The sequence below is a fragment of the Sander lucioperca genome, chromosome 6 (assembly GCF_008315115.2).
Source record: "Sander lucioperca isolate FBNREF2018 chromosome 6, SLUC_FBN_1.2, whole genome shotgun sequence".
NCBI lineage: Eukaryota > Metazoa > Chordata > Actinopteri > Perciformes > Percidae > Sander > Sander lucioperca.
The window spans coordinates 28,042,808-28,062,807 of record NC_050178.1 but is presented as its reverse complement, the minus strand read 5'-3'; the positions used below and the strand labels follow the sequence as shown (position 1 = coordinate 28,062,807).

The following is a 20,000-nucleotide window of genomic DNA, read 5'->3' as shown; positions in this document are numbered from 1 at the left end:
TATATATTTATTTATTTACTGTATTTAACCTTTATTTACAGTATCCAGGTAAGTCTATTGAGAACAGATTCTCATTCACACAGTTCAACATTCATACCTGGAAGCTGCCCAGTACAACCACAGTCTGATCTGATCACATTCATACCTGGAAGCTGCCCAGTACAACCACAGTCTGAACTGATCACATTCATACCTGGAAGCTGCCCAGTACTACCACAGTCTGATCTGATCACATTCATACCTAGAAGCTTCCCAGTACTACCACAGGCTGATCTGATCACATTCATACCTAGAAGCTGCCCAGTACTACCACGGGCTGATCTGATCACATTCATACCTGGAAGCTGCCCAGTACAACCACAGTCTGGTCTGATCACATTCATACCTGGAAGCTGCCCAGTACTACCACAGTCTGATCTGATCACATTCATACCTAGAAGCTGCCCAGTACTACCACAGTCTGGTCTGATCACATTCATACCTGGAAGCTGCCCAGTACTATCACAGTCTGATCTGATCACATTCATACTGGAAGCTGCCCAGTACTACCACAGTCTGATCTGATCACATAAGAGTACCAAGATGGCGCCGCAGAATGGTGACACAGTGTGTTGGAGCGCTCTGTTTTGTTTTGATTTGTGTTTTAACTTTGCTTCTTGCGATGGTACCCGTATCTCATTCACAAGTGAAGAGCTCGTGAACTTCAGGGGAACAACACCATCAGACTTATTTCCCACTTTTCTTCTCCCTTCACTGGAAATTGTGGACATTCTGGTCAAAGGTGCGCTCACCTTTGCTCACGCAGCGAAACGCCGGAGGAGAGGAAAACGGGCCGGTGCGCTGGTGCGTCTCCGCCAGCGAGGATCACGCACACCGTTACCTGGAATATTCCTCTCTAACGTGCACTCTCTGCCCAACAAAGTGGAGGAATTACAACTGCTGTTGGGGGGAAACAGGGACTTTTCTTCATCTGCTGTTTTGTGCTTCACGGAGACGTGGCTCTGCAGCTGGCAGGCTTCCAGCTTTTCAAAGCAGACAGAGACACGGACCTCTCCGGCAAAACTAAAGGTGGAGGAATCTGTTTCTACATCAACAGCGGTTGGTGCAACGACGTGACAGTGATCTAGCAGCATTGTTCTCCTGACCTGGAGTATTTCATCATAAACTGTAAGCCTTTTTATTCACCTGTGAGTTCCATTCATTCATTCTGGTCGGTGTTTACATCTCACCACAGGCCAACGTGCAGGACACGCAGCGCATGCTTGCCGACCAGATACTGTGTGTGGAGCGGACCAACCCGGACTCCCTAGTTATTGTCCTTGGTGACTTTAATAAAGGGAACCTCACTCATGAACTCCCTAAATATAGACAACATATTAAATGCCCGACCAGAGAGGAGAACATTCTGGATCACTGTTACACCACAGTCAGGGATGCTTATCACGCCGTCCCCCGTGCTGCACTTGGTCACTCTGACCACATCATGGTTCACCTGATCCCTGCCTACAGGCAGAAACTAAAGCTCTGCAAACCTGTAGCGAGGACATCAAGGAAGTGGACCAGTGAGGCTGTGGAGGATCTCCAGTCGTGTTTGGATTCTACTGACTGGGATGTGTTCAGGACTGCTACCAACAGTCTGGATGAGTACACAGAGGCTGTGACGTCATACATCAGCTTCTGTGAGGACTGCTGTGTTCCATCAAGCACCAGGGTGAGTTACAACAATGACAAACCCTGGTTCACAGCCAAACTCAGAAGGTTAAGGCTGGCTAAGGAAGACTCGTTCAGGAGTGGGGACAAAGACAGATTTAAAGAGTCAAAGTACAAATTTAGCAAGGCAGTGAAGGAGGCTAAACATCGGTACTCTGAGAAGCTCCAATGCCAGTTCTCAGCTAACGACTCTGCGACTGTCTGGAAAGGACTTAGGCAGATCACCAACTACAAGCCTAAAACCCCCCACTCCTTCAATGACCGACACCTAGCCAACGACCTGAACGAGTTCTACTGTCGATTTGAAAGACAAAAGGACAGTCCTGACACCATGCCCCACGACACCTCCCTACAGCTACAGCCACTGTGCATCACCTCCACCTCGCCCACCTCAGCAGGGCCCTGGGCCCCCCCACCAATGCCCTCCTTAAAGGTCCCCTCCACCTCCACCCCCCCTCCCACCTCAGTGACGACTCTTTCCATTCACGAGAGGGACGTCAACAGACTCTTTAGGAGACAGAATCCCAGGAAAGCTGCTGGACCGGATGCTGTCTCCCCATCCAGCTTGAAGCACTGCGCTGACCAGCTGTCTCCAGTGTTCACAGACATTTTTAACACCTCACTGGAGACATGTCACGTGCCAGCCTGCTTCAAAACCTCAACCATAATCCCTGTCCCCAAGAAGCCAAGGACCACAGGACTTAATGACTTCAGACCCGTCGCCCTGACCTCTGTGGTTATGAAGTCCTTTGAGCGCCTTGTGCTTTCACACCTCAAAGCCATCACCGACCCCCTCCTGGACCCCCTGCAGTTTGCCTACAGAGCCAATAGGTCTGTAGATGATGCAGTCAATTTGGCCCTCCACTACATCCTCCGGCACCTGGACTCCGCAGGAACCTACGCCAGGATCCTGTTTGTGGACTTCAGCTCTGCCTTCAATACCATCATCCCGGCTCTGCTTCAGGAGAAACTCTTCCAGCTTGGTGTGCCTGACTCCACCTGCAGGTGGATCACTGACTTCCTGTCTGACAGGAAGCAGCATGTGAAGCTGGGGAAACACGTCTCCGACTCACAGACCATCAGCACCGGATCCCCCCAGGGCTGCGTTCTTTCTCCTCTGCTCTTCTCCCTGTACACCAACAGCTGCACCTCCAGTCACCAGTCCGTCAAGCTTCTGAAGTTTGCGGACGACACCTCCCTCATCGGACTCATCTCTGATGGAGACGAGTCCGCCTACAGGTGGGAGGCTGACCACCTGGTGACCTGGTGCAAGCAAAACAACCTAGAGCTCAACGCTCTAAAGACAGTGGAGATGGTTGTGGACTTCAGAAAGATCCCAGCCCCACCTGCCCCCATCACCCTCTGTGGCTCCACAATTGACACTGTGGAGTCTTTCCGCTTCCTGGGAACTACCATCTCCCAGGACCTCAAGTGGGAGCTGAACATCAGCTCCCTCGTGAAGAAAGCACAACAGAGGATGTACTTCCTGCGGCAGCTGAAGAAATTCAACCTGCCAAAGACAATGATGGTGCACTTCTACACAGCCATCATTGAGTCCATCCTCCATCACCATCTGGTACGCTGCTGCCACTGCCAAGGACAAGGGCAGGCTGCAGCGTCATTCGGTCAGCTGAGAAGGTGATTGGCTGCAATCTGCCGCCGCTCCAGGACCTATACGCCACCAGGACTCTGAAGCGTGCTGGAAAGATTGTGGCTGACCCCTCCCACCCCGGACACAAGCTCTTTGAGCCACTCCCCTCTAGCAGGAGGCTGAGGTCCATCAGGACCAAAACCTCACGCCACATAAACAGTTTTTTCCCCTCCGCCACTAGCCTTCTAAACAAGGCCCGGAATCCATCCTGACTCTCTCCACACCCCACCTCTGGCTCCTCATGCCACTGTACCTACTCTGCTGTAGCGTTCCTTTTTACTACTGTTTAACTTATTTTACTATTTATTTAAATTTATTTTATCGTTGTTAATACATACTGTGTGTATATGTTTATACTTATATTGTTTATATTCTTTTTATCCTTCTTATATTTGTATGTGTGACATGCTCCAACAACACCATGACAAATTCCTCGTATGTGCAACGTACTTGGCAATAAAGCCCTTTCTGATTCTGATTCTGATTCATACCTGGAAGCTGCCCAGTACTACCACAGGCTGATCTGATCACATTCATACCTAGAAGCTGCCCAGTACTGCCACAGTCTGATCTGATCACATTCATACCTGGAAGCTGCCCAGTACAACCACAGTCTGATCTGATCACATTCATACCTGGAAGCGGCCCAGTACAACCACAGGCTGAACTGATCACATTCTTACCTGGAAGCTGCCCAGTACTACCACAGTCTGATCTGATCACAATCATACCTGGAAGCTGCCCAGTACAACCCCAGTCTGATATGATCTGATATATACAGTACTTTATATATAAAGTATGTATAAATTATATATCTCAATCATCAGTAACGAGTTGGCAGAATTGGACAAACAATTCTAAGGGCCTGCATCCATACAGTGCAGTACTGTCAATACAGTAAATAATCTTAAAGGTGGTACATGGGACCATAGAAACAGTGTCTGATAAACAGTAGTACATTACAGTAAAGAATGATGATGAAATAATACATCTATAGATAATGTAGTCTAATTGGTTCATGCTCCACGCTAATTGGTGACAATGAATCTCTTTATCTTGAAACTTTCATGATCTAAAAATGGAATATTGTTTGTCTCCATACAACTATGCATTAAGAGTAATGCAACAGTTACTTATCATTTTGAGTAGTTGTATCAATTGATAGTTAGATCATTGTAATGAAATGAATAGACAATCATCTGAAATGTAATGTGTGAATTGCTTTTTGAAATAGTAGTACTTTGATGTTAAGTTGTGTCATATTGAACAGGTGATCTTTCTTAAATGAACAAATGATCTTTGGTTTATGTGTATTGTATCCAAACAATTGAAAAAAGTGTTAGAGTTTTGCATTTTGACCATTGGTTGTGAGTTTTGTGTCTAGAGTTTTGAAAAATGTGAAGGTTCTGAAAATTAGTGCCAAAGTGATGTAAACATAAAGAGACGAAAACAAATTCTTTCTTCTTCTAGTCTACAGAAATTGACATACTATTTCTTATCAAGTCTCAATCTCTCTAATGCCTTTTTACTGGATATATGTGGTGATTCTATTATAAATACCTGTTATACCTATTATAAATACCTGTCCTCAGCTGTGATTCTATTAGAAATACCTGTCAGCTGTAATCTATTATGAATACCTGTTATATCTATTATAAATACCTGTCAGCTGTGATTCTATTATAAATATCTGTTATACCTATGACAAATACCTGTCAGCTGTGATTCTATTATAAATACCTGTTATACCTATTATAAATACCTGTCCTCAGCTGTGATTCTATTAGAAATACCTGTTATACCTATTATAAATACTTGTCAGCTGTGATTCTATTATAAATACCTGTCAGCTGTGATTCTATTATAAATACCTGTTATACCTATTATAAATACCTGTCAGCTGTAATCTATTATAAATACCTGTTATACCTATTATAAATACCTGTCCTCAGCTGTGATTCTATTAGAAATACCTGTTATACCTATTATAAATACTTGTCAGCTGTGATTCTATTATAAATACCTGTCAGCTGTGATTCTATTATAAATACCTGTTATACCTATTATAAATACCTGTCCTCAACTGTGATTCTATTATAAATACCTGTTATACCTATTATAAATACCTGTCCTCAACTGTGATTCTATTATAAATACCTGTTATACCTATTATAAATACCTGTCCTCAACTGTGATTCTATTATAAATACCTGTCCTCAGCTGTGATTCTCTTATAAATACCTGTTATACCTATTATAAATACCTGTCCTCAGCTGTGATTCTATTATAAATACCTGTCAGCTCTGATTCTATTATAAATACCTGCTATACCTATTATAAATACCTGTCAGCTGTGATTCTATTATAAATACCTGTTATACCTATTATAAATACCTGTCAGCTGTGATTCTATTATAAATACCTGTTATACCTATTATAAATACCTGTCCTCAGCTGTGATTCTATTATAAATACCTGTCCTCAGCTGTGATTCTCTTATAAATACCTGTTATACCTATTATAAATACCTGTCCTCAGCTGTGATTCTATTATAAATACCTGTCAGCTCTGATTCTATTATAAATACCTGTTATACCTATTATAAATACCTGTCAGCTGTGATTCTATTATAAATACCTGTTATACCTATTATAAATACCTGTCCTCAGCTGTGATTCTATTATAAATACCTGTTATACCTATTATAAATACCTGTCAGCTGTAATCTATTATAAATACCTGTTATACCTATTATACATATCTGTCAGCTGTGATTCTATTATAAATACCTGTTATACCTATTATACATATCTGTCAGCTGTGATTCTATTATAAATACCTGTCAGCTCTGATTCTATTATAAATACCTGTTATAACTATTATAAATACCTATCAGCTCTGATTCTATTATAAATACCTATCAGCTGTGATTCTCTTATAAATACCTGTCAGCTGTGATTCTCTTATAAATACCTGTCAGCTGTGATTCTATTATAAATACCTGTCAGCTGTGATTCTATTATAAATACCTAACCTATAGTCTATATATAATACCCTAACCCTCAGCTATGATTCTACCTCCGAACAGCAGGCGGCGGGCTGAACCTTCCGCGGATAACAAGCTCCGTGAACCGGAAACACACCGCTAACACTTCCTGTTTCCGTCAACACACGTGTGTTTGTGTGGAGAGAAAACGCCAGAGAAATAAACAGAACCAGAACCCGTTTAGACCCGTTTAGAAGCAGTCCGCGATGTTGCAGCAGCTGGGTCTGATCGGGACCCTCCGGGACGAGGACCAGAGTCCGGAGGAACCCGACACCGAGTCCGAACAGGAGGTGAGTCAGCCCTGTCACACGGCCGCAACTCTCCCCGGAGAAACGGCTCCGGAGCCCGGCCACACGGCCGCAACTCTCCCCCGGAGAAACTGCTCCGGAGCCCGGCCACACGGCCGCAATTCTCCCCCGGAGAAACGGCTCTGCCAGGCGGCTGCAGAGGAACCAGAGCCGGGCAGGAAAACAGCAGATTCACCGCTGTCTGATCCATACAGTTATAAAGACAGGCAGGGATTAAATTGATATTAAAATGATAATATCCCTGATATGATAAAATGAAAATCTGTTGACACGTTTAGCTTTAGGAGTATTAACTTACCCAACCAAATTACAAGATATAAGATAAATAGAACTTTACATTTTATGATATTGAGTCACACCCTCGGATCAATAACAAGTTTATCTGCTGAGGTCAGTGATCCAACTGTAAACACATTATTTAAATATGATTCAGATTTTTATAAAAGTATTTAAATAGTTTTATTTGACACTAATCTGTCGCACAACTTTTTTTTACATACAAACAAAAAGTATGCAGAGAGAGGGGGTTCTGTATATTCAGCTGTGTGTGTGTGTCTCTCTCTCTCTGTGTGTGTGTGTGTGTGTGTGTGTCTCTCTCTGTGTGTGTGTGTGTGTGTGTATGTGTGTGTGTGTGTGTCTGTCTCTCTGTCTGTGTGTGTGTGTGTCTGTCTCTCTGTCTGTGTGTGTGTCTCTCTCTCTCTCTGTGTCTCTGTGTGTTTGTGTGTCTGTCTCTGTGTGTGTCTCTGTTTGTGTGCGTGTCTGTGTGTGTGTGTGTGTGTGTGTGTGTCTCTCTCTGTGTGTGTCTCTGTGTGTGTGTGTGTGTGTGTGTGTGTGTGTGTGTGTGTGTGTGTGTGTGTGTGTGTGTTTCAGGACGAGCCGATCGTCCTGAACAGGAAGAAGAAGTTGGGGAGTCGCGGGGCGAAGGACTTCAACGCTGACTTTGATTTTGGAGAGAGAGACGGACCGACCAATGACGACTGGGTGATGGCCGACGTCATGAAGCAGCTCAAGAACAAGGTACCACCTTACAGAACCTTACAGAACCCCCTCTGTGTCGGTACAGTTGTGTTGGAGCCTCCAGTTCTCATTTTAAACGCTTAAAACGGGACTCAGAGGATTTGTAGCACATTTCCCACAGAAAGGTTTATTGTAGATTAGTGAACTTACAGACAGCACGACAAAAAAAATGACATCAAAACGTGTCTGCTAGGGTGGCGAAGAGCTTTTCGTGCACATCAAACAATTTGAAAGGGCGCAGACGTTGTCGCGCACTCCGCTTGAATACAACTCAAAGTTGTCAGTTCTCCGTGTTGCCGTGGTGCAGAGCAGTTACCTGCAGCTACGTTTCTTCTGGAAACAAACGTTGTTTTACAAGTTGTCATAGAGATGACCATGTTAAGGCAGAGACGGGACAACTAGGTGACATTCACAGGTGTTCAGACATGAACAGGTGAGGTAAAATATGCACTGGAGCCCCGCCCAAAGGAAGCAGAGATTGAGGGCGTGACAAAAATAATAATCATATATCATCATCAATAATAAACGTGTGTTTGGGTGGTACCCTAAACTACAACTGTTTGTGTGTTTTCAGAGGACGGCGACGACTCTGGATCAGAAGATCGAGAAGATCAGGAAGAAGAGGAAAGCCGAGGTGAGGCCGCTGTAACATTCTACTTCCTGTCTGCTCAGGTTCCTATTTCCTGTGTTTAATAAGTTCTGATCGGCAGGAGAGATGTGCTGAGGGTTCTGCTGAGGGCAACCAGGAGAACCTGGAGAACCAGGAGGAGGAGGATGTGAAGCCGGCGGCAGGAGAGGGAGATGATGATGATGATGATGACGACGACGAGCAGGAGGATGATGATGAAGACGAGTTTGATTCAGATGATGAAGAGATTCTGACCAAATCAGGTGCAGAGGCTAATAATAATATATAATAATAATAATAATAATAATAATAATAATAATAATAATAATAATAATGTCATCCTGATATAATTCAGCCAACATAACCAACTGCATTAATCCTAATTCAGACACGCTGAGAGACAAAGAACGACGCGGGAGGAAGAGGAAGGGAGGAGAGGAGGTGAGGAAGAGTACCTGGTCACCGTGGTAATGGCTGTGTGTGCGCTGGGTCACCATGGTAACGGCTGTGTATGTTTTCAGGCTCCGGACTCGTTCTACGCCGACGCGTCTCAGTTCGATGATCAGCTGACCTTTGACGACATGAACCTGTCCCGCCCGCTGCTCAAGGTGACCTCTGACTCTTTATATATATTTATATATATATTGTTGTTGTTCATAACGAAACTGAGTTTATGTTCGGACACATCCGGTCAGATGCAGTTTCCGGTCTTTTCACGGTGCTTTTTCTGAACGATCGCCCCCGAAGTGCAAAAAGAATGAATTTACCCTCCTGTAGGAAACAGTGTGTGAGTTTTAATACATGTACCTGAACATTTCCACGTGTAATTAGTCTCTGAAAGTGAGTTTGCTGAGAGAAAGCAGGAAGAAGGCTTGGTTTAACTTTACATTCGGGGCTGTTAGCTTCCTTAAAATGATATTCTGTTAGAAAGGTAAGAAGTTACACTTTAGTTAGACACCTTAGCTGGAAATATTACAACATAATTTATATTTAAACAGATATTCTGATAAAACGTTACCCTGGAAATCCAGAGTTCACCCCATGTATTGTTGTGATTGGTCCTAGTGTTATCCAATTGCGTGCAGTGAAATTTTCAAATGCATGCTTGGTGCCGCCCTTCGAGTTGGGCCATTTTCATTACTCAGTGCCAGGCCCTTAATCTTTCGGATTTGGGTCTGGATTTACAGGCTAATAAATCGTTAGCCAAAACGTGTATCGAGTCTGTGTTAACTTCATGTTGTCTGTGTTAACTTCCTGTTAGGCCATCACTGCTCTGGGCTTCAAGCTGCCGACTCCGATCCAGAAGGCATGTGTTCCTGTCGGCCTGCTGGGCCGAGACCTGTGCGCCTGCGCTGCTACTGGGACAGGTAACACTCTGGAAAAACAGAATATATTATTCCTGCTACTAGGACAGGTTAGGTTAGGGGGTTACAGGTAACCCTCTGAAAAAAAAAAAAAAAAGAATATATTATTCCTGCTACTAGAACAGGTTAGGTTAGGGGGTTACAGGTAACCCTCTGGGTTAGGTTAGGGTTAGGTTAGGGGGTTACAGGTAACCCTCTGAAAAAAAAGAATATATTATTCCTGCTACTAGGACAGGTTAGGTTAGGGGGTTACAGGTAACCCTCTGGGTTAGGTTAGGTTAGGGGGTTACAGGTAACCCTCTGGGTTAGGTTAGGGTTAGGTTAGGGGGTTACAGGTAACCCTCTGGGTTAGGTTAGGGTTAGGTTAGGGGGTTACAGGTAACCCTCTGGAAAAAAAAGAATATATTATTCCTGCTACTAGGACAGGTTAGGTTAGGGGGTTACAGGTAACCCTCTGGGTTAGGTTAGGTTAGGGGGTTACAGGTAACCCTCTGGGTTAGGTTAGGGGGTTACAGGTAACCCTCTGAAAAAAAAGAATATATTATTCCTGCTACTAGGACAGGTTAGGTTAGGGGGTTACAGGTAACCCTCTGGGTTAGGTTAGGTTAGGGGGTTACAGGTAACCCTCTGGGTTAGGTTAGGGTTAGGTTAGGGGGTTACAGGTAACCCTCTGAAAAAAAAGAATATATTATTCCTGCTACTAGGACAGGTTAGGTTAGGGGGTTACAGGTAACCTTCTGAAAAAAAGAATATATTCGAGTTAAGGCAATACCCCAGAGAGTTAGAAATGATTTCCTGTCGTTAGTTTTAAACTCAACAAGTTTGTTGTATTTAATCAGAACACTGAAAGCAGCAGAACTCTTTAATATCTGTTTATTTATCACAAGTTATATCGGTATCAAGATATTAAACAATGTTATCACATATTTCCCTTTAATCCTGCCGCCCTATCTGAACCAGATAAAATATTTATAATATATATCTTATTATTTATATATATATAATAAATAATAAAATCTTTCTTCTTCAGGGAAGACTGCAGCGTTCATGCTGCCGGTGTTGGAGCGTTTGGTTTATAAGCCCCGGACCACCCAGGTGACCCGGGTTCTGATCCTGGTTCCCACCAGAGAGTTGGGGATCCAGGTTCACTCTGTGGCCCGCCAGCTGGCCCAGTTCACCTCCATCACCACCTGCCTGGCTGTCGGTACGAACCCTTCCTGTTTCCCGTTTACTGACCCACTCGTTTTTATGTAAAAAATGTCAGCTTGTTAAATGTGAATATGTTCTAGTGTCTTCTCTCCTCTGGGACAGTAAACACAAATATCTTTGAGTTGTGGACGGAACAAGACATTTGATGACATCATCTTGGGCTTTGGGAAACACTGATCCACATTTTAGAGACCAAACAACTGATCCATTCAGCCAGAACATAACCCACACATTAATCCACAGTGAAGATAATCGTTGTAGTTGCGACTAGTCCGAGATTCTGGCCTGTGGACAGTCTGTGTAGATGTCCGCCTGTGGGAGTATCTTCGGACTGGACTCTGGTCTGGTCCTAGACTAACATCCTGGTCCTAGACTAACGTGTGTGTTTGTGTCTAGGCGGGTTGGACCTGAAGTCTCAGGAGGCTGCGTTGAGGGCGGGACCAGATGTTCTGGTAGCTACACCGGGTCGGCTGATTGATCACCTTCACAACACGCCGAGCTTTGAGCTGAGTCACATTGAGATCCTGATCCTGGACGAGGCCGACCGGTAAGCGCCTGCAGCCACAGAGAAACACGTCGGCACCGGTAAACTCCGTCTGAAACCATGACTCAGCGTTTTATTGTTTGTGTATGTGTGTGTGTGTGTGTGTCAGGATGCTGGACGAGTACTTTGAGGAGCAGATGAAGGAGATCATCCGGTTGTGTTCCTACAACAGACAGACCATGTTGTTCTCTGCCACCATGACTGAGGAGGTGAGTGTCATGTGACCTGTGTCTCCAGCTGTTTCAGTATGTCATGTGACCTGTGTCTCCAGCTGTTTCAGTGGGTCATGTGACCTGTGTCTCCAGCTGTTTCAGTATGTCATGTGACCTGTGTCTCCAGCTGTTTCAGTGGGTCATGTGACCTGTGTCTCCAGCTGTTTCACTATGTCATGTGACCTGTGTCTCCAGGTGAAGGAACTGGCGGCCGTGTCGTTGAAGCAGCCAGTCAGGATCTTCGTTAACAGCAACACTGACGTCGCTCCGTTTCTGAGACAAGAGTTCGTCAGAATCCGACAGAACCGAGAAGGAGACAGAGAGGCTGTGGTGGCTGGTAGGTACTTATAATACTATAATAATCATGTAGTAGTACTGAGAATACTGCAGTTCTAATCATGTAGTATTACTGAGAAAACTGCAGTTCTAATATGTAGTATTACTGAGAATACTGCACTAGTTATTACTTTGTCTGTGTGTGATATACTATAGCATTAGTACTTTGTCTGGTCTATGGGGAGAAGGACTCACCTTCCAGTCAGTTTTTGTTTCGTTCTAATCGACACATTCGAGGAATGCCGTCATAAATTAAATGTTTAAAGTGTTTCCACAGACGGACTCAACTTCAGCTGAACAATGTCAGCAGACAGTTTGAAACACAGTGTTGTCTATTGAACTCGACTAAGAGAGAAGACACACTAGCCCAATAATTGGCCATCGGACCGTCTGCCGAGGTCGGTGACTCGAGTCTGTTTGGTGTGTCCCATGCCATCGGCCGTCCGAGGAGCCGTCGGCATTCATTTTGGCAGACCCGACATGTTCAGTCAGAGACAGGGCAGTCAGGGCACGCTCAGAGCGTACGCTCAAGTCGGCGTCGCCTCAGTGTGTTCTGAGGCATTTTTTGGACCTCGGGGGCCCGACTGATCAGTCCGACTGGCTTTACTGCCGACGGTTGGCCCGTCTGGTTGGTGTGTCAGGGCCCTAACGCGTCTAACTGGGCTAAGCTAACTAGCATCATGCTACAGCTGATACACAACAACTAGTTTCAGAGTAAAACTCCCACTACAGAATTTCTGTTCCGTGTGTGCAAGTAGTCGAGATAAACAGACTTTGTTGACGTGTTTGGGTCACAGGGCGAACAGAATGTCCTGAACCAAAACGGTGCGGGAAGAATACACGTACCGTTACAGTTACAGCTCTAATCTATACTTTGTTTTTGAGGAAAGCACTGCATATCGTACCTTGGTCAGGGTTTCAGTCATTACAGACGGGTGTGTGTAAAACATTAAGTGTGTGTTTAAAACATTATTATATGATACAGACTTTTTGTGTTTGGGTCACACACTGTACCGAAACGGTTCAGGACGGATACATGTACCATAACAGTCCTAATGATGTTGCTAAAGGCTCCCCCCCCCCGAACACTAACTGTCGTGTGTTCTAGCGCTGCTGACACGGACCTTTCAGGATCACGTGATGTGTTTCACTCAGACGAGGAAACAGGCTCACAGACTGCACATCCTGCTGGGACTGCTGGGGCTGAAGGTCGGAGAACTGCACGGAGAACTGAGCCAGAACCAGAGACTGGAAAACCTCAGGTACACACACACAGAACCAGTGACTGGAGAACCTCAGGTACACAGAACCAGAGACTGGAGAACCTCAGGTACACACACACAGAACCAGTGACTGGAGAACCTCAGGTACACATAACCAGAGACTGGAGAACATCAGGTACACACACACAAAGAACCAGAGACTGGAGAACCTCAGGTACACAGAACCAGAGACTGGAGAACATCAGGTACACACACACAAAGAACCAGAGACTGGAGAACCTCAGGTACACACACACAAAGAACCAGAGACTGGAGAACCTCAAGGTACACACACACACACACACACACACACACACACACACACACACACACACACACAGAACCAGAGACTGGAGAACCTCAGGTACACAGAACCAAAGACTGGAGAACATCAGGCACACACACACACACACACACACACACACACACACACACACACACACACACACACACACACACACACAGAACCAGGTACTGGAGAACCTCAGGAACACAGAACCATAGACTGGAGAACCTCAGGTACACACACACAGAACCAGGTACTGGGAAACCTCAGGTACACAGAACCAACGACTGGAGAACATCAGGCACACAGAACCAGAGACTGGAGAACCTCAGGTACACAGAACCAGAGACTGGAGAACCTCAGGTACACACACACAGAACCAGAGACTGGAAAACCTCAGGTACACAGAACCAAAGACTGGAGAACTTCAGGCACACAGAAACAGAGACTGGAGAACCTCAGTACACAGAACCAGAGACTGGAGAACCTTAGGTACACACACAGAACTAGTGACTAGAGAGCCTCAGGTACACACACACAGAACCATAGACTGGAGAACATCAGATACACACAGAGAACCAGAGACTGGAGAAAATCAGGTACACAGAACCAGAGACTGGAGAACCTCAGGTACACACGCAGAACCAGAGACTGGAGAACCTCATGCACACACACAGTACCAGAGACTAGAGAACCTCAGGCACACACACAGAACCAGAGACTGGAGAACCTCAGTACACAGAACCATAGATTGGAGAACATCAGATACACACAGAGAACCAGAGACTGGAGAAAATCAGGTACACAGAACCAGAGACTGGAGAACCTCAGGTACACATGCAGAACCAGAGACTAGAGAACCTCAGGCACACACACAGTACCAGAGACTAGAGAACCTCAGGCACACACACAGTACCAGAGACTAGAGAACCTCAGGCACACACACACAGAACCAGAGACTGGAGAACCTCAGTACACAGAACCAGAGACTGGAGAACCTCAGGTACGCAGAACCAGAGACAATAACTAATATGTGTAATATGTATTTACCCTCGTTGTTCTCTATGTTCTCAGGCGTTTTAAGGACGATCAGATTGATATCTTGGTGGCGACAGACGTAGCGGCCAGAGGTCTGGACATCGATGGAGTCAAAACGGTGAGAGTTCCTCCCAGTTTACTGTAGTTCTTCACAGTTTACTTTAGTTCTTCACCCTTTACTTTAGTTCCTTTAGGTATCTTTGTAGTTACTTTACAATAAATTAAATTACTGTGGATTTACTGTTTGTCTGTCTCTCTCTCCCTCCCTGTCTGTGTTTCTCTCTCTCTCTCTCTCTCTGTCTCTCCCTCCCTGTCTGTGTCTCAGGTGATAAACTTCACCATGCCGTCCACAGTGAAGCACTACGTCCATCGTGTGGGCCGTACGGCAAGAGCCGGTCGCTCGGGGCGTTCGGTGTCTCTGGTTGGAGAGACGGAGAGGAGGATGCTGAAGGAGGTGGTGAAGTCAGCCAAGAGCAGCGTGAAGGCTCGCGTCCTGCCGCCAGGTAACAGACAGACTGAGTTTTGCATTTTGGCTGTCGCCATCTTGGTTTTTTTGGAGCAAGAAGTGTTACTATATCCATCCATATGTGGATGAGAGGGCAGAGCTGGGGAGGATGACACGTCTGTGTTTATGGTTTCATGGTGCCGTGCTAAGCTAAACACTAAAGAGGGAAAGCTTCAGATTTTCAACCCTTCTGAAGCGAGTCATCCAACGGGAGATTTACCGGTGGATAAACACAGACCTCTGGGTACTGGAGACATTCATCACACGTACAGCAGAACAGAACATCTGCAGACGTTCCCTCAAGTTACCAACATGTTCCAGTGAACGTTGCTGAAGTGAGAGGGTCAGAGTTTAAGATGAAAACACGGACAACCGCCAAAAACAAGTTGCGGTCTATTTGAATGTCCCCAGGCATGGTTAGCATTGCTAAGCCTCTGTCCTGATTGACAGTCTGTTTTAAAATGAATGGGAGTATCATTTACTAAATGAACATCATGCTGTATTGAAGAAGACTTGAAACTAGCGATTGAGACCATAAACGTCAGATAACAGCAGTGACTGTTTCCTGTCTCTCAGACGTGATCCTGAAGTTCAGAGATCTGATCACGAAGCTGGAGAAAGACGTGGAAGCAGTGATGAAGCTGGAGAGAGAGGAGAGAGAGCTGGCTGCGTCCGAGGCCAAGGTACACTGATGCTAACCCCATCTAACATAGTCTCTAATTACTACACAGCATTTAACGAACACTCACTTTTAAAGCTGCTTCACCTGTTACACTCCTTATTTCCTTCTTCCAAAACAGCCAGGAGTTTGAATTTTAAACATTTCTTCTTCTATTTTAGCTGTTTTTATATTCTTGTTAACAAAGGTTTTTTTTATAGTTTTACCCCTCTGTAATGTAAAGCACGTTTGAACCGCCTTGGTGATGAAATGTGCTGTAGAGATAAAGCCATCTTGCTTTACAAATATCTGTGACTAACGGATGAATTGTTTGTTTTGGCGGTCCGTTAAATCCATGCTGCTATTTCAGGCTGCTCATTGAAATGATCTGTTAGCATGGCAGGCTAACTAGCGTCTTTTAAACACGACATGTTAACAGACTGTGTGTGTGTGTGTGTGTGTGTGTGTGTGTGTAGTTGAGTGTGGCTCAGAAGCGCCTCGATGGCTCCGCCTCCTCTTCTGACTCACAGCGAGTTTGGTTTCAGACTCAGCAGGAGAGAAAACAGAGCCGCGGTGAGTACAAATACACACAATGATACACACAAAAACACAATGATACACACAAAAACACACAATGATACACACAATTTAAACCAGTAGAGAGGCCGGTGTGGCAACATATGTAACTCCTCTATTTAATTCAGTTCTATTTCTAGTATCAGATCCTATAACAGGAGTCATCTCAGGACACTTTACAGATAGAGTAGGTCTAGACCCCCCCCCAGTAGGTCTAGACCACACTCTATCATTCACAGAGACACAACAATCCCCCCCCAAGAGCAAACATTTGGTGCAAGCGGCGACTTGATTTTCTTCATGTTGACCCTGACTTTTCATCAATTAACTGAACTCCTCTGTAACTTTACTACGACTGCATATTTGAACTCTTGTTTCTCTCCGTCAGTGTCAAAGGCTCTGCAGGAGTTTGATCTCGCTCTGAGAGGGAAGAAGAAGAGAGAAAAGTTCCTGAAAGACGGCAAGAAGAAGGATCTGACGGTAAGGAAGTGAAGAATATAAGCTAATAATCACTCTGTAATGACCTGCTGGGTCTGAAGGTGACTGAAGGGTTCAGCTCATAAATGTGCAGTTATTTTTATGAAGTTTGGTTGAGGCAGCAGTTAAAGATAAAAGTCCTCACGTCTTGTTTTATCCACAGCTCAAAGATATTCAGTTTACTGTCCCAGAGGAGAGAATAAACTAGAAAGAATCAGAGATGTTTTTGTGTTGGAGCTGTTGATTCAGGTTTAGTGTAATGATGTCTGTCTGTCTGTCTGTCAGTCTGAGGAGCGCTCTCAGTTTGAGATCTTGAAGGCTCAGATGTTTGCTGAGCGAGCGGCCAAAAGAGAGAGACGCCCGAAGAGAGCGAGAGCCATGCCGGAGGACGAGACGCCGATCAAAGGTCCGAAATACTGTACACACATATACTACATCAGTACTCAGATATACTACATCAGTACTGAGATATACTACATAAGTACTCAGATATACAGTGGACATAAAAAGTCCACACCCCCCTGTTAAAATGTCAGGTCTTTGTGACTTTTTCCACGTTTAATGTGACCAATTCAATTGAAAAACAAACTGAAATCTTCGAGGGGGGAAATAAAAATTAAAAACCTTACAATAGCCTGGTTGCATAAGTGTGCACACCCTCTTATAATTGGGGATGTGGCTGTATTCAGAATTAACCAATCGCATTCAAACTCATGTTAAATAGAAGTACCTGCCATCATTTAAAGGGACTGAAATAAAGTTCAACTGTTCTAGTAGGATTTTCTAGCTGCAGGAATTTCTGGCCAGTACTGGCTGTGTGCTACATGTGACAACAATCTCCTGTATTCTTCATATGAATGGGCTATGGGGTAGGGTGGCAAGACGGAAGCCTTTTCTTACAAAGAAAACCACCCAAGCCTAGCTGAAGTTTGCAGAAACAAACATGAAGTCTCCCAAAAGCATGTGGGAACATTTGTTATGGTCTGATGAGAAAGTTCTGAATAACCAAACACAAACTCCTCCTCCTATCATGGAGACTCTTTACTGTAGGCCGTGTTGTCCTCTCTTTACTGTAGGCCGTGTTGTCCTCTCTTTACTGTAGGCCGTGTTGTCCTCTTTACTGTAGGCCGTGTTGTCTTCTTTACTGTAGGCCGTGTTGTCCTCTTTACTGTAGGCCGTGTTGTCCTCTTTACTGTAGGCCGTGTTGTCCTCTCTTTACTGTAGGCCGTGTTGTCCTCTCTTTACTGTAGGCCGTGTTGTCCTCTTTACTGTAGGCCGTGTTGTCTTCTTTACTGTAGGCCGTGTTGTCCTCTCTTTACTGTAGGCCGTGTTGTCCTCTCTTTACTGTAGGCCGTGTTGTCCTCTCTTTACTGTAGGCCGTGTTGTCCTCTCTTTACTGTAGGCCGTGTTGTCCTCTCTTTACTGTAGGCCGTGTTGTCCTCTCTTTACTGTAGGCCTTGTTGTCTCTTTACTGTAGGCCGTGTTGTCCTCTCTTTACTGTAGGCCTTGTTGTCTCTTTACTGTAGGCCGTGTTGTCCTCTCTTTACTGTAGGCCGTGTTGTCCTCTCTTTACTGTAGGCCGTGTTGTCCTCTCTTTACTGTAGGCCGTGTTGTCCTCTCTTTACTGTAGGCCGTGTTGTCCTCTCTTTACTGTAGGCCGTGTTGTCCTCTCTTTACTGTAGGCCGTGTTGTCCTCTCTTTACTGTAGGCCGTGTTGTCCTCTCTTTACTGTAGGCCGTGTTGTCCTCTCTTTTCAGAACATGTCAAACAGCAGATTTACTGTTTTATACTGTGTTATTCGGATGTGCATCAAGTAGTAGGCACACTGTTATAATGTCTTGTGGAATTTTCCAAGGTTGAACTTTTTGGCCATAATTCCAAAAGGTACTATGTTTGGCGCAAAAACTACCCATCACCCGAAGAACACCATACCCACAGTTAAGCATGGTGGTGGCAGCTTTGGGTCTGCTTTTCTTCAGCTGGAACCGGGACCTTACGCCGGCTACACACTGGCTGCGTGGCGTTTCTGTTGCGCGTCAGCTGCATAGCGTGGCGTGAGCGTGGCGTGTCAGCTGCGTGGCGTGTTCTATGTCTTGACCATGACCAGAAAGGTGTCTGACGCGGTGCTGCTGCTGCTAGCCTGGTCTGGACACATGGATGTTTCCCATAAACATAAATATATACTGATCTGATTACAGCAAAGACAACATCGGCAGGATTGACGGCTAAATAGGCTGCAGAATATTTCCTTCTGTATTGACAGGTGCAATATTAGAAAATCAATAATTATTATATATTTCTAAATTACATTTATATCTGCATTTATGTCAAAACCTAGAGACATCAACATGTCATTTATTAAATGTATTCATGTCAATATGACATATAAACATCTTTTCCTATTCTATGTTGTAGAAAAACGCTTCCAACACGCTGGCGTGTCGTGAAAAATAGGCGTTTCTATCATGCACGCGTTTTCTGAGACGTGCGTGTCACGCAGGCAGTGTGCAAATTCTAACCTGTTACCATGGGAGCCCTAATAAAAACGGACACGCCACGCAGCCAGTGTGTAGCCGGCCTCAGTAGAGTGAAGGGAATTATGAACAGTTCCAAATACCAGGAAATGTTGGCACAAAACCTTCAGGCCTTCGTTAGAAAGCTGAAGATGAAGAGGAAGTTCACCTTTCAGCACGACAACGACCGAAAGCCCAAATCCACAAAAGCATGGCTTCACCTGAAGATGATGAATGTTTTGGAATGGCCCAGCCAGAGCCCAGACCAGAGTCTGGGGTGTGATCTGAAGAGAACTGTGCTCAGGAGATATCCTCGCAATCTGACAGATTTAGAGAAGAGTGGGCAAATGTTGCCACGTCAAGATGTGCTATGCTAATAGACTCGTACCCAAAAAGACTGAGTGCTTTAGTAAAATCAAAAGGTGCTTCAACAAAGTATTAGTTTAAGGGTGTGCACACTTATGCAACCAGGTTATTGTTATTTTATTTTTTATTTTTCCCCCTTAAAGATTTCAGTTTCTTTTTAAATTGTTCACGTTATAGGTCACCTTAAAGGTGGAAAAAGTTCTGACATGATTTATCTATCATTTTTTTACATCACAAAAACCTGGCATTTTAACGGGTGTTTTATGTCCACTGTACTACATCACTACTCAGATA

General features: G+C 44.7%; 2 protein-coding genes across 2 annotated transcripts in view; both read left to right on the top strand.

The window, feature by feature from the left end:
- The window catches only part of LOC118495300 (nuclear factor 7, brain-like), a 1,057,410-nt gene that overhangs the window by 814,099 nt on the left and 223,311 nt on the right, over positions 1–20,000 (top strand). The gene's annotated exons all lie outside the window — the stretch shown is intronic.
- ddx27 (DEAD (Asp-Glu-Ala-Asp) box polypeptide 27) overlaps positions 6,475–20,000 on the top strand; it is a 14,357-nt gene continuing 831 nt past the window's right edge. Inside the window, exons 1-18 of the mRNA XM_031317300.2 lie at positions 6,475–6,697; positions 7,586–7,732; positions 8,307–8,366; positions 8,443–8,623; positions 8,749–8,801; positions 8,882–8,968; positions 9,622–9,727; positions 10,755–10,928; positions 11,330–11,480; positions 11,587–11,686; positions 11,885–12,026; positions 13,134–13,287; positions 14,648–14,729; positions 14,937–15,114; positions 15,693–15,799; positions 16,251–16,347; positions 16,739–16,830; positions 17,113–17,233. Coding sequence (XP_031173160.2) covers positions 6,614–6,697; positions 7,586–7,732; positions 8,307–8,366; positions 8,443–8,623; positions 8,749–8,801; positions 8,882–8,968; positions 9,622–9,727; positions 10,755–10,928; positions 11,330–11,480; positions 11,587–11,686; positions 11,885–12,026; positions 13,134–13,287; positions 14,648–14,729; positions 14,937–15,114; positions 15,693–15,799; positions 16,251–16,347; positions 16,739–16,830; positions 17,113–17,233 — 2,116 coding nt within the window. The 5' untranslated portion in view covers positions 6,475–6,613. The remainder of the gene's footprint in view (positions 6,698–7,585; positions 7,733–8,306; positions 8,367–8,442; positions 8,624–8,748; positions 8,802–8,881; positions 8,969–9,621; positions 9,728–10,754; positions 10,929–11,329; positions 11,481–11,586; positions 11,687–11,884; positions 12,027–13,133; positions 13,288–14,647; positions 14,730–14,936; positions 15,115–15,692; positions 15,800–16,250; positions 16,348–16,738; positions 16,831–17,112; positions 17,234–20,000) is intronic.